Source organism: Platichthys flesus, chromosome 9 (assembly GCF_949316205.1).
Source record: "Platichthys flesus chromosome 9, fPlaFle2.1, whole genome shotgun sequence".
NCBI classification, from domain to species: Eukaryota; Metazoa; Chordata; class Actinopteri; order Pleuronectiformes; family Pleuronectidae; genus Platichthys; species Platichthys flesus.
This window is the reverse complement of record NC_084953.1, coordinates 5357890-5373070: the sequence shown is the minus strand read 5'-3', so window position 1 is coordinate 5373070 and position 15181 is coordinate 5357890. Positions and strand designations below refer to the sequence as shown.

At 43.7% G+C, this 15181-nt stretch overlaps 1 protein-coding gene across 4 annotated transcripts in view; it reads right to left on the bottom strand.

Moving 5' to 3' along the window:
• The window catches only part of lrp8 (low density lipoprotein receptor-related protein 8, apolipoprotein e receptor), a 143309-nt gene extending 138632 nt beyond the window's left edge, over positions 1–4677 (bottom strand). For all 4 annotated transcript variants that reach the window (XM_062395962.1, XM_062395963.1, XM_062395960.1 and 1 more), the window contains exons 1-2: positions 4489–4677; positions 3533–3658 (exon numbers count right to left, since the gene is read on the bottom strand). In XM_062395962.1, coding sequence (XP_062251946.1) covers positions 3533–3658; positions 4489–4555 — 193 coding nt within the window. In that variant the 5' untranslated portion in view covers positions 4556–4677. The remainder of the gene's footprint in view (positions 1–3532; positions 3659–4488) is intronic.
• Positions 4678–15181: the final 10504 nt, after the last annotated feature.

Genomic DNA, 15181 nt, shown 5'->3' with positions numbered 1-15181 from the left:
CCCTCTGCCGATAATGGATTAATCCTGGAAGGCTATCGATGTCGAGCTGTTTTCTTAATGGTAGTAGCACCAGCGATTGACGGACCAAGGAGAATTCGGTCGGATGAGGACATATTGACCCAAACAAATCGAGTAAAGCCCGGAGAAATTCTGACAGATGACTGTTTTTATGCTGCAGTTTGACCGAGGCCATTCGGAGGGGACCATTGTAGAGGGACGTGAGCGAGGGAGAACCGCTGAGAGCCAACACCAGATCCAGATAGGAGATGATTTTACAGTGGCACTTTGGATTAGGCATGTTTAAATCCACTTAAATCCGCTGTAAAAATGATAAGGCCTTTTTTACTGTAGATTCCACAGCTGGAAATATGGGTCATACAGAGCTGTGCATAGGGTGGAGAGTTTCAATGTGTTCAGATACACATGTGAATGAACGTTGTGATCGGTACAAAGACGGCACACACACACACACAAACACACACCCGCACAAAAACCCCACCACCACCACCACTTTACCGTCTCCCAGGGCAACAAGACCGGAATCTACCAAGTGGAGCGATGAACATGAAGAAGAGGAGCAGGAGGAGGAGGAGGAGGAGCAGGAGGAGGAGCAGGAGGAGAGGATGTAAAAAAAGAAACGAGAGACCGGGCACAAAAGACAACCCAATCTAGCAGGACTTATTCTAATACAGCTGCTACAGGGAGAATGCTATAGAGGTCATCTCTGCTGTGAGACACCTGCATGTGTAAGTGGGTGAGAGGACTGACAGCACAGATACACAAACAGTTATACTGGCCCGGGATGTGTATTATACAATCAAATCATTCCGGATGTATAATCATGCACATTGTTGACCCCACACACACACACACATGCACACACACAGGCACTGCAGATGGATGACTTGGGTCAAAGTACAAACAAGACTAAAGAATGCAGTCATTTTTTGGCTCTACTTTTCAGGTGCATACTTGAAATCCCCCAAAACTCAAAGCTCAAGAATTGAATGTTAGTGTTGAGGATATTAAGTTGAGCACAACAGCACCATTCTAAGGATTTGAATTGGACAGAAACAGCAAATTAAACCTTTGATTGAGCTCAATAAACCAACCTAACTGAACCAGGAAAAGTTCAAACAAACAGCATTAATTATAAGTTCCACAGAGAAGTACAAAAACAACGAAGTGATCTGACACAAAAAATGATATATGATTTGGACTGTGTCAGTATCATTGTCTAGGTAAATAACCCTAATTCAAGTACATTGTTTGACAGTTGTTTTTACATTTCTTAGTTGTTGTAATTGCAGTTTTCTTTTGAAGGTCAGAAATGAAGCCCAAGAGAAGGTTTGGAAATCCTAACCTCACCATTTACCCTCATAATTATGCGAGAGCTCTTCTCCCCCCTGCTGTTCCAATTCTTCCAAATTATTGTGCTCCTATTTTAATGATCTCTGCTCCGCACTCCCCTGTTGCCCTCAGTAAAATCTGTCCATTCTTCTCTCCACCTCCTTCTCCTCCTCAGCTCCCTCCCTCTCTCCTCTGAGCTTTGCTGATGATATTGGGTTTTTTTTGGGGGGGGGGCACCGAGGTAGTGCTGGCATCTGCTGGAAGGGCTGGCACGCTGCCCGTCACTGAGCAGCGCTCCGGCAACCAGAGTCACGCTGTTGGATTTATCTCCAACCAACCTGTCAGCTGATGCTCTTTGTGGGCGTAAGACGAGTGGGCACTGCCTCTCTGGCATTCGCACTGCCAAGGTACCCAGGGGGAGACTTAAAAATGAGGGGAGGGGGGGAAGACCCCTTAGCGGCTGCCACAATGCTGAGGAAGTGAGACAGCTCTAGAGAAGGAAGCACCCGATGTCCAACACAGGCTGAGAACTGAAGCTCCAACAGAAAAGAGTGTGCAGAGTGGGAAAAGGCTACGTCCACACGGAGAAGTTTTGCATTTAGTCCAGGCCGATGCAGTTTGTTTCCTTCCTGTAAAGGGTCAAGTGACAGGAGGAGCACGATGGAACTGGTAAGACCAAATCAGGAAAAGTCTCAAGTTAGAGTTCTGAAACTTTAAGATGTCTCCTTTTTGGTTCTCCGGGCGTAAAAAAGTGCTTTTTACAACATAATATATGAGTTTGAACGTAGCCTGAGGCCCATCAAGAGGGAGAAAGTACATAAAGGTAGAGAGAGGAGGGAAGAGATTGAGAGAGGAGCCCAAGAGGAAAGCAAAAGCACATCTGAAGCTTACAGGATGTGCAGCTAAAAGAGTGGAGAGCATGCAGGAAGAGAATCTATCACCTTGTTGCTCAAGTACCGTTTTCCTATTCTCTTTGAGCGACATCCTTTACCGAACAACAAAGTAAACCATACCGGCGCTGGGGAAAGGGGGAGCTCATTAAAATCTCCTTGCACCTCCATGAAGCAGCGGCAACTAAAGGTTCAATAACACCAATCAGGCTCCTCCGGTCAATGAGACGCGCTCGTAAATGTCACGACATCCGTGAAGGGAACTCCCGAGATATCAGTGGCCACCGCGGCACCGGGCATGTGAGATGAGAGAATCATGGGTTTCAGTGATGAGGAGCCATGAATCAATTGGCCGCTAATGTCTCCATTCAAGCAATTAGTACCATGACAAATTTATAAGCGACAATTACTCGGCTGGGTGCAGCTTCCTGAATGGATCGGGAGTCGGGGGGGGGGGGGGGGGGGGGGCGGTTCAACCAGAAACGCACATGACAGTTTTTTTGTCACTCATCTTTAAAAGGGGTCATAATGCAATAATTGATCTCCTGTTATTGTGGAATGTCATTCTGTGTTTTTAAACTCCAGGTGCCCACTGAAGCGGAGGCTCCCCCCGACAGCAAGAAAAAGCACACAACTTGCAAACAGCCATATCAAAGAGCAACAACAATTGCAATAGCGCACGCTGCATTTAACAGCAGTGGGATGTCACAACACTGCAATTTGATCATCCTATTGCAGATATGGCATAATACATAAATGCCTTCTTATAGCCAGAGCATTATGAGACAGTATAGCAAAACAGAGCTGTCTCACTGCAAAATATACGTGAGATATTAATAAAAGTAACAATGATAATAATGATTTCGCTAGGGAAGCAGCTCTCCTTACATCAGAGGTTTGCCACTGAAGTGAAGTTAGTTAGAAATGAGTCAAATTCCTGATGCCATGTGACCTGACCAGTGGTCCAGGATCAGCGGTTCACTGCGCTGACATCTGCAGACTAACAACTGAGAGTGAGATATTTCCAGAAGGGGCTTACCCCCCACCCCAAAGCAAAAGGATAAGGAGCTTATTCCTCAGTCTAACACAACTCATTCAAAAAGTTACAACACAGGATATATCCAGGTATGTACCAGTTCCTATCCAGCAGCACAACTCTCGCCAAATCTCTGGCCACAAATTCATGTTTGGGGATTCCTTGTCCTCGTCATAGACTCCTGTTTGTAACGTGACGGGAGTTCCATCACGCCAAAGGTCCACAGGGAAGCGAGAAGGGAGTAGAGGTCACTTACGACAGTTCTCCTCGTCGCTGTTGTCCGAGCAGTCGTCGTCGTCGTCACATCTCCACAGGGTCGGGATGCAGCGGCCGTTGTTGCACTGAAACTGGCCGGTTTCACACTCCGACTCCGTATGAGTTCCTGCGTTGCCAGAGCACAACAAATAATCAGTATGGGTGGATAAATATAAATATCAGAAGAAGAGGATGTGAGAGCTGAGAGCATTTAGAGGGGCTATATAGACTATTAAGCAAAAACAGGTGTTGACACTGGAGGGTTCTTCAATTGTGCAGGTTTGGAGGTTCTTTGTTGCATCAATCTCCAGATTTCAACACAACACAATACAAAGATCACACTCTGACCAGGACACTGATGGTTGCAATCATTTCCTGTTATAATTGGGTGTTTTTATTGGTGCAAAACACTCCTGCTGCACTAATAATGGTCCCTGCATGTGTTTTCACATTTCAAATCCAAATCAATAATGACTTCAACTCTTGGATCTTATTCTAATGGTTATGCTCAGTGGATGTGTGGTGGCTTTAAGCATGGCTGCTTGTGTCCTGTTGGCACATGCCGCTCAGTTGAATGCTTGTTAAACTGCAGCTGATGATGATGATGGTGATGATGATGATGATAACAAGAGACCGGAGCAGCCTCCACATCTCCACAAACGAGCCTTTCTTTTTTACGCATCAGCCTACTGGCATCAGACACGTGTTGGTTCGCGACCCGTTCTTCCGCATGTTGTCACCTTGCGTCCGCGGTGACATCCTCCACGACCCGGAGTCAAGCGGCTCCCCCCTCCTCCCTGGTGCGATCAGGGCACCGGCACGAGTCGGAGGAGCACACCGGGGAGCCGCGTCCCTCAGCCGGGTACCATCCCTCCCCTCCACCCCCCTAGAAGCGTCTACGTGTCCGCGGCAAACACAAACAAACCCCCCCCAGCAGCCGCCGCTCCGGTGTCTTACCTTTAGCGCAGTGGAGCTCCGTGAGCAGCAAATGGAAAAGCACAAGCTTCCCGACTTCGGTCCACATCTTTAGATCCTCGGGACGCTCATGCAAAGTGGATGAAAAAGCCCCAGTGACGGATCCAGCAGCTCCTCTCTCTCTCTCTCTCCGTGTGTGTGTGTGTCTGTGTGTGTGTCCTCCGCCGTGCGCTCCTGTCTGTGCCTCAGCTCCGACTGAACACCACCGACTCTCCTCCTTCTCGCCTCCGTTTGAATGCGTGACGCTGGCGGGCGGGAGGAGCCTGCGCTTCGCTGTAGTAGAAACATCAAACCACACGCGAGCGGGCTGATCCTGCGAAGTCACGTCGGCGGAAACAGCTGAGTCACGTCGAGCCGGCTGCCACACCTCCGAACATTATTTGTTTTAGAAATAACTGTCCAATCATCGTGAAGAGCAGTTAAAAGTTCAATGGGTAAGAACTTGAGTCACACGTGAAGAGGAAGTTGCAGCTGAACGCCCACCTCCCCCCCCCCCCCCCTCACCTCACCCTCCACTTCAAACATGACAGAGAACCTGTGGTAACCTTCAGCTGTCATAAAACTCAAAAGGTGTTTTAGTTTGTCCTGTCTAGGCTACTGTAAAAAAAACATGGCTGCCTCCGTAGAGAGGACCTGCTCCTGATGTAAATATGAATATTTAAAAAATTAAACATTAGGGTAAAGAAACAACAGTTCGAACGATTAAGTTGAAACACACAAGTGAAAACATCACTAGGGTTATTTTATAATAGTACCCTTTCACCTTAATCTTACACACTGGACCTTTAATTTACAGTTGTTTCTAGATGAATGAGGTCAACATTTTCTAATGGTCACCAAGAAGTTCTGCCATTGCTGCGTTTACGATCCGAGAAATTTGAATACGCCCACTTAGCAGCACTTTTTCTTCCATCCTCTGATTTTGGACCGACAAGTATTACGAGATTTAGCCTACTTTCACTTTTTAGTTCGATCCATGTCCCGTGTGTTCTTGCATGGAGGAAGCTGCTGGGGGGTTATGACCTATACTGCAGCCAGCCACCAGGGTGTGCTCAAGCTGTACTGGCCACACTTATCGGAGTGGTCATGTAAGCCATCTTTATGTACAGTCGAGGGGTTGAATTGTAACGATACTGGTGCTAAGCGATGGTAACTTGTTACTTTCAGAAGCCATTAATGTTAATGATTTAGCAAGCTAGCTGAAAATGTTAATAGGCCTACTTACAACAATCTCAACTCATCAAATCCAAAAATGTAAAAATGTACAAGTTGTTTGATGTGTCTCCTTAAGTCATATCTGGTTCTGTGGCAATAAATGATTTGTATAAAGACAAAAAAAAACAACATATTTATTATAAATTATTTTTGACGTATCAGGTTTGTGCTTTGGACAGATGCCAGCCATTTCCCCCTGATTCCAGTTGTTGTGCTAAGCTAAGCTAACAATCTCTTGGCTTTAGCTTCACATTAAACAAGCAGAGACGAGAATCGTCCCAATTCTCTGATCCAGCTCTCTGCAAGAGAAAGAACAAATGGGATTTACAAAATGTCGAACCGGTCATTAAAAAATTGCCTTGCAGCATTTCTTTGAAGAATCGGTCAGATGATAAATTGAACCTTTGAGTATTATTCAACATATTAAACTGAAATCTAGTTTTTAGTAATTTATCTTACGTGTTGCAAGAGTTTCACTTTTGATTTTCTTTTGTTGTCCTGAAGCTCCACCTGGATAGGATTATTGTTTTGTTGGCTTCTCTTTTTAGACAAGTAATTTCATATGTGACATTTTAATATCTGGAACATTGGAAATTCCCACCGCTAATCCAATCCCATGTGTACACAATAATACCAGCTCTGCTGCTCTCGAGCTCCAGTAACTGTTGCTTTGGGAAACGTCTGCAAAATAATATTTTACCCACTTTTACTTCTCATTTCCTTTAAGCTAAAGCTTTGTTTTTATCACTTCTACGGGCATAAGGGTTATTTTCAGTTCTTGCTGTCTAAAGGAGGCTTATTAAACAGTTGAGTGACTATAATAGCATTTCTTTAGATGAAAAAAAAGCCCCACGAGTACCACATGTGTCGTTATGATCCCTGCGTCGTGGAGCCTGACAGGTTTTCAGTCGGCTCGAACAATAATCCTGGAGGAAGCCAATGACCATCATTTAATGGAACTGTTGGGGGCATATCTGCAGCGAGAGCTGAGAAAGCAAAGAGAATGAAAACTAGAATTTGAATTGAAGGAGAAGTGTGTGCGATGACAGGGAACAGACGGGTCTGTTCTGCTGAGCTGTGCCCAGTTCAGTTCTGACTTGCTGCAGCTCAGCACGGCCCGTGTGCATGAAATGACTTTAACACATGAATCAACACATGAATAATGAATAAAACCATTGTATAAATACAGGGGGGATAACACAAATTTTGCCACTTATACATTATTCAATGACAATAGTGTGAATGAAACATTAAAAAGCTGGCACCGCTGCAGAAAGTGGTCAAAGTGGGTCTTTGCATCACTTTCACTTTAACTGTTTCACCTGTGTTTGTTGTTGCATAGTTTTGCCTCAAGGGAAAATAAGACCACAGAAGAAAAGCATGGTCTTTACTTGTTTATTGTATTAATCAATTTTATGTGCAAATATTACTTTGTGAATGCGTGACATATTATGTTAATATGCAGTACATACACAACGGTTCCACTTCCATATGGTCTATGACAAGATCAAGAAGAGTCATATGTGCACATCTGGTATTACATCTCTTTGAATATCAAACAATATGTTTTATGAATGCGCAGCTACTTTACATGTATGTTGTGTCATCTTTAATCCATCAAGTCCAGGGGGCTGCACCATGTGGGTATACCTACCACACAGCAGCCCTGCAGTAGGAATGAGTTCGGGGATGTGCATGAAGTAGAGCAGAAGAGCAGGAGCAGGTTTTCTGCTCTGACTTGCTCGACAGCTGCCAGCAGCAACGTGCTGGAGGAAATCTGGAGCAAAATCACCACATATATGTCAGCGTTTAAAAACAAATCTAGAGCCTTAAAATTAAAGCCTTCCTGAAAATAGGATTTATATAAAGCAAATCTACTTTTTTAAATCTGAAGTTTTAGAAGAGAATAGAAAAAATGGTTTGGCTGTAATTTTTTTGCACCAATAAAGTCAGACACTTTTGATATTGAAGCTGCTCCTCTGTTGAATTAAAAAATACAGCATGCTGCATATTATAAGAATGGAGTTGCTTAACACGTGATGTTGTGGTTATTTCCTTCGGACAATTTTAAGAAAATGTTATTTTGCAAAAAGCATCAGTGCGTGTGATGAGTTCTTTGATTTGTTTCAAGCAGAAACATCAAGTCACAGAGATTTGAAATGTTTTGAGTCATCTGACAGTAACATTAGGAATCTGCAAATCAATGTTTTACAGACACACAATCTGAAGGTTAAAGCTACAGGAAGTGATGTCTTCATATCGACAATGGCTCAAGTGTTAACATGTAATATGAAGGGGCCTTTTGAGTGAGTCTTGGCTGGTCCCAGCTTTGATCAGTGTTGGTTGTGGACACAGCCGGCGTGAGCAGTCCAACTCACCCTATGCTGCTTTCCTGGCACCAAGAGCAGACCCAGACCATATGGTCAACATAGTTACACGTTCAGCAGCAAGTCCGAAACATATTTAGATGCTTAGTTTTATTACCGGAACTCTCAATGAACGTTTTGGTTGTTGTTCTGCTTTCAGTTACAGCAACAGCAGAAATCATCATGACCATTTTTTTTTTTTAAATCGAGCATATTGAGGATTTCGTGGAAAGTAAGTGTCAAAATCAGAACTCATGATGCTAAATAACACTGAAGCCTCTGTGAGGCACAAACTGAACCTGCGCTCTCTGGACAAACTCTGGAAAACATCCAGACATTTTCTGTGTGTATTTATTATGAATTAATAATCAGAGAGGAAAAAGAAGAGCACACAAAGTCAGTATGTGCAAACAAAGGGAACGTCCTCAGGCTCCCATCGTGTGACCGTGGTGGAGCAGCACTGTACAGTCATCATGTTTCTACACTCACATGCAACTCTTCCTGATTGTTCCCCCTTGAGGTCGGAGCTGAAATTGTGTCCATCTCTCAACCGAGCACACTCAGCTGGAGATAAGGCACATTCTTATTTGGCTGCAGGACAGTGGGTGACTCTGACTGAGAGCTTCAGTCCTTTAAGATGATTACGTTCATCTTTTGTCTCTTTATCTCCCTCTTTCCCTCTTTCTCTCTTTCTCTATTTCCCTCTTTCTCTCTTTCTCTCTTTCTCTCTTTCTCTCTTTCTCTCTTTCTCTCTTTCCCTCCGGCTCTCAACGTCTGTGTCCGCCCAGTATTGGTTTGTTTCCTCTTTCTCTGTCCTTTAATCTCTATAGTCTGCCTTTTCCTCTTTAATTTCCCTCACCATCTCTTTTTCTGTGCCTCTCTCTCTCTCTCTCTCTCTCTCTCTCTCTCTCTCTCTCTCTCTCTCTCTCTCTCTCTCTCTTTACCTCTCTTTCTCTCTGGCCTGAGACAGATAGGGCTGTCAGGAGACGGCAACAGAGCTGGTGGTCAGCAAATCGTATGTCTCTTCCTCCCGAACACCACTGCATGTGTGTGTCTGTGTATATAAATGTGTGTGTGTGTGTGTTTGTGTGTGTTTGTGTGTTTGTGCTGGATACTGGACAAGAGAGTCATCCGCTTTACTGTCACAGCTTGTGACCCAAAAACCATGAGTGAGGTCTGGTCGATAGCTGGCCAGGTGCCTGCTGCGAGGCCAGAGAGACGATGGATGAGATTCCAACATCATTGCATCATCAGATAACAGAGCAGCAGAGGAGCGGCCGGGTTCTGAGGCCTCGCTTTCAGACCTCCTCCATGACAGATGATCACTACTGCTTACTGAACCATTTTGATTTTAAAGTTAACCTTTAAACTCAGAACGTTCAAAGTTAAAAGTATTTATAACTCTCTTGCTTGAGTTTGGGATTGGCATGAATTTAATGGAGAAAGAGATTAAAAGATCGTTCTGTCAGTGAGTTTTAAATCACTTTAGTATTATAAGAATTCTGGTACAACATTATATGTATATAGTCTTTATGCAAGTTCTACATATCGGGTTGTATTTGTGTTTTCTGTATTTTCATAGTTATTTATTATAAAGTGTGTGCTTAAATTGTAAAATAACACACCTCAATTACATTTATGTCTCTAAAGGGTTTGAAAATTTTAAATGAGAAATCATTGCCAGTCGTTTGTCACATATAGATACTGAATCCCACTTCAGCATATTTGTGTGTTGCTGAATGGGAATGTGTGTCTCTGTATGTTGGGTAATACACTGGCGAGCTGTCCAGGGTGTACCTGATGGATGGGTATATACAACATTTTTTAAGTCCTAAATACTCCTGATACATATCTCAAAACAACACAGACAAAGTCTTAGTCAATTATTTCTTAGGCCATTACTCTGCTGCAGTTAAGTTACTGTAACATTTGTCCCGGTGCTAAAGAAACTTAGTGATAACATCATGAATCCAGACTCTCCCAGCCTAATTTCGATTCACTCTTTTATGCAATAATATAAATGTAAAATATTCAAATTTAAAGTGAAACGTCCTTCCTTGAAAAAAGCCCTTTTGGAACATTTAACCAAATCACGTGACAAATCCACAGACGACTTACCCCCTTCAAAAAGCAGCGTGACTGTGAGTGTGCTGAAAACAGGTCACATGACTCTGCGGCCGATTGCCCTTTTGATTCGGGTTGAATGGCGTCGCTGTCATCTCCGAACATGTGATCCACTCTTATCTTCACGCTGGATTTGGATGCTCGGGCCCTGCAGGGTGACGGTCAGCTGCCGGGCGGAGGACATCCAGTGGGTGAGAGCAGCCCGGCCTCAGCTGGGGCCGTCAGGAGAAGTGTTGATATCAAACAGTGAAGAACCAGCCGCTGAAAGAAAGACTCAACAAAGCCACATATAATCAACACAACTCCAAAATGGCTGCCACAGAATCAGGAAGAATAGCTCTGTTATATTATATTGTTTTTGGATTGTTTTTCTCTGATAGAAATGAAACACACAGTTTAAGGGGTATTCTTCAGGATGGAGCAGCATCCACTTGGCAACCCAGTTCGTCTGGATCCGGCCCAGCTGTGCCAGTTCTTGCCAAACAGCCTGTAATGGTTCATACAGTACACAAGCAGGGTTGAATGAAGCTCGCTGCCAAAATGTCTTTATTTCCCTGGCACTGTGATCAGCCTGGTTTTAATACAAATGCCAGAACATTCTTTCTTTCTGCAAGTTTTTGACATCTGCCAATTTATGATATTCCAAGCTGTGCTGGTTTTTCTGCTTCAGTCACACGTTACATCTCAGGTGAGGTGGATAGGTCGGGATTCCAGACGGGTTAAGATGTCGTTTGAAAGACCTGGAGCCCCTGCAGCCGGAGACGAAGACGTTCTACCTGTGTTTCTCCTCCTGCTCTTCACCTGAAGACACTGACGGACCAACCAGCTGACTGCAGATCAGCCTGTGGCTCCAGAGGGACATAATCCCACTGACACTGGAACTCATATCTCACCACATAAACCAACCCCCCAGTACATTATTCAGAGGCAGAGAATTTTTTTTTCTCATGCTCTAGTAATCTGGTTAAATAATTTGGGATTACATTGCCTCGGCCGCACACCAGTAAGGGGATCAGCGCTCGGCCCATGAAATGCCCTCTGTTGTGTGGCACAAAGGGCATCTCGGCTGCCCATGTATTTGCAGTATGGATAATCTCCCGCTGGCTGTAGGCATGGTTTCATATCTGCAGGGGCTTTGTTAACAGCTAATAGGGCTGTTTACATCCGCCCCTCAAGCCCCCCCACCACCCCCCCCACCCAGTCCCAGGCCGAGCAATTGAATCAGCAGCGATCGCGCCGCGGTGCAAACTCAGGTTGGTCGTCGAGGGAAAAGCACGTGAATTATTTTGAGTTTAATTTGTGGCTTTCGAGAGCACGCAAGAAAAGAGACTGGAGCACACAGCAACTTCACATTAATGGAGTTTATTTATAAGATGCACCGCATAAGCCTCATGAATGTGGAAAAGCGTTGAGGAAATAACGGACAATATGTTTCATTCTCCTCTATCTTCGAGCATCTGAGCCAATTTCACACTCAAGGCAACTTGGCTGCTTGAGTTAAATACGGACTGCTCCTCTTTTCTCCCATTGTTCTGTCGGATGATTCTGTGGAACTCGTTTTTTTTAGTTCTCTCCCTCCGCTGCCATCAGTATTCCTCCGACATAACCTGCTCCATCGGGTCCCAACCTACACATTAGGGTAAGGAGTGAGCGGGGTTGCTAATTCAAAATCGGTCTCTCTGGCGAGGGCGTAGAGAGGGAGGCGGAGAGGAGATGAGTAACCGAGAGAAAGAGGGAGTATAGGAAGAGAGGAGAACGAAAGAGGGAGGGCAGAGTAGACAGAGGTGAAGGTGAAAGGAGACAAAGCGTCCTGAAAGGCCGGACCCAGTCTGCCCTCATCCCTGAGAGTCCTCACCGCCACCGTCCCCTGGGAGACAAGAGAGAGGGATGAAGAGATGGTTCAGAGGGATGAAGAGGGAGAGGTCGGATCATTAGGCAGGCAGAGGTGAAAGGTCACAGCTGGGGGCGGATGGGGAGCAGTGAACCTGAGAGGAGGCGAGAGAAGAGGAGAGAAGGAGCAGGCTACCAAATATTGATTTGAACGTCCTCATGTTGTGTTTCATTGGAATTCTTAATCTCAACAGCTTGATTAGACCGGTTCAGCTAACTCCTACTGTGAATTAATCAATTAACAACCCGCCAGTCTGTGACATCACATATGTTCGTCTTGTTAAAAAATGTATTTTCTTTTATGCTCTAATGTAGAAATATACACAGAGTGCTTGACTGGTGGTAATAAAGTGATTTGTTAAAATACATTGAGATCTTCACATCTAATCAGAGAGTAGAGACCTAACACTGTGACCCTCTAAACCCCAGAGCACACACTTGAAACTACAAAGCCTGCATTCATACACATGAACTCATAGAGCATGGAGTGACATTGAGTGGCTGCTGATTATGTTTTGCTCTCGAACAGGCTTCAGGGTTAATTAAAACCGATGTAGACATGGAAGAATTTGACCCTTAAAGTCAGCAACAGTCTGGACCAAAAGTAAAACCAAGAAAACAGCCTCTTCCCAGACACGTACCTGCTATGGACACAGGCCTGTCACACTGGGAAAAGATAACCACTGTGTCAATGTCCCTTCGACAGCAACAAGTATATAAATACATAATTTCGTTATCAGCAACTGGTTTTAATTATTTCTTACAGATATTTTCATTCTAACTTAACCGGGAATTGCAATCCTCACCATAACTTAAAGCATTTTCAACAAGTTGTGTATTCACTAATGAAACTTTATTTATATCCGTTAAAATCTTAAAGTAAAATGACGCCTGTAAAAATCCTCATTATTACCTGAAGTCTGAAGCCGACGTGATTCACGCTCCGCTGCCTCCCTGCTCATTTCCCACTGATCATAATAATGTCAGAACAAATTGAAAATCTGCTCATCTAAATGCTAATCATGGAGCATTTCAAATTAATTTCTGTGTGGAGTTTCCATTTATTTACATGAAACGTTGTTGTCTTCCATCCAAACAGTAAAACTGTTGTGTAATTTCATACCATCATTTTTTTTTTTAACAGCTTTTCTTGTTAGTTCGGTCTGGGTTTGACATTTTAGAAAAACACAAAATGTCAACATGCTCCTGTAAAATATCCATAACACATAAATATTCACAACACAAAAGCAAACAGACATCACCATAACTGTTCTGCAGCAGTATAACATGAAAATAAGGAGCATAATCATACTGAATCAGAGTTTGTTCCTTTCTCTTTATGTGGTGATAAACAGATGTTGTGCACATCAATGCACATCACAAACGTTGGTCTCCCTCATGCAGATGAGGTGAACATATGGCACAGGTCACAAGTCTTGACACCATCAGAGTGCAATGTGTCTTTTCCCCACGGGAACACCGGGGACGTTCAATTATTTGCTGCTCAGCAGGGATTTAGGTTGTTGTGCAGAAACACTGTTAATGAAGCGAGCTGGAAACTAGGCTACAGGACGACCTGGCTTGTGTTCGGATGAGCGTTTACATGGAATTAAGAACAAGGGGATGAAAACGGAAGAGCAGAGATCAGGATTAATCCTTCTGTCCAAGAAGTAAACAAGGGGGACGGAGCAATAAACAAGAAGCGATGGTTTATTTACTGTCTACAGCAAAAATAACCACAGACATTTATTGACTTTGCTTACTTTTTAAATTGATTAATTGAACCCTGAGTATTTTGCTGGAGCTTAAAGTTTCTTACACGATTCCAGGACCCTCAAAACGGTTTAAATTCTTCCTTGTTGATATTCCTCTGCCCTCCTTCAGTGTCCTTAAATAAATCATTGAACTCTAATGATGTGTGTTTTTTTTCTGTATTTTGCTCCGGCTTCTGACCTACAGCTACAAACCTTACACTTTTCTAATTACAGATAATTGGAGACATTTGCAAGCCTATCCTCTGCCGACCTGATATTATTGCCTTAAGGCTGAATTTTAACGAAGGGTTCCCTGAAACCAAATCCAAGCCGGTCTCTGGTGGTCGAACGCAACGCCACAGCGAGAGCGGGAGCTGCTGAGTCAGCTGAACATGCATAGAAGTGAGAGATGTCACTTACCAGGGTTTGGCAAGTGTGTGTGTGTGTGTCTGGCGTGTGTGTGTATGTGTAGCTATGTTCCAGACAGGGTGGGAGACTGCTTAACGTTTACATAAGGCCTGATTTGGAGAGAGAGATGTGGGTTTGCAGAGAGGAAGATTTAATTGGAGTTTGAGTTAACGTTATAGAAAGAGAAACTTCGGGGGAAAAAAGGTCGAGGAAGAGAGAAGGCGGGTTGCACTGGAATCACACTGCAGTTCGTTTTCTCCACGGGGGGTTCTGCTCTACTCGTGAAGTGATATCGCTCACAAACAACCTCTCTGGGGGATTAAGTGAGAGGACTTAGACAGCGAGAACGGGGCTCTGGTCTGTTCCTCTGCTGAATCCCTCCCGTGCTCTATGACAGGGGTCAGCTTAGACCACCACGTGCTGCCACCGCGGAGCCTAACCTCCGCAAGAGCCGATTAAAATAGGTCAAGTGAGGCTTTGGCAAGACGGCCTTTGTCAACCCTTAAAAACCAGTTTGAATAGCTAAGAGAAAGGAGGTTGGTGGGAAAAGAACACAGCAAGTCCACTTGTTGGACTGCAGCCAAGAAGGTTTATTCCTGATTTTAATATTTCTGCTAATATCAATGATAATTTATGCATTTATTTTTTTGTAAATATTTATGTGAAATACAAACAGAAGGAGCTTTGTACAAGAATATGAATATGATATGAAGTAGCTTTCTGGAAAGTTTTAAAACTGTGATTTTGTTTTATTATTAATCAAAGAAATAATTGACTGATCGTTAATGGATACTTTCATTGCTTGGAATTCTCAGTATGTATGATAAAAAATATATAAGGTTTTTCTAACTGTGAAAAAATAATTATTTGAAAGATTAAACACATAAATAGTTGTGTACGCTTTCATTGTTTGGACTC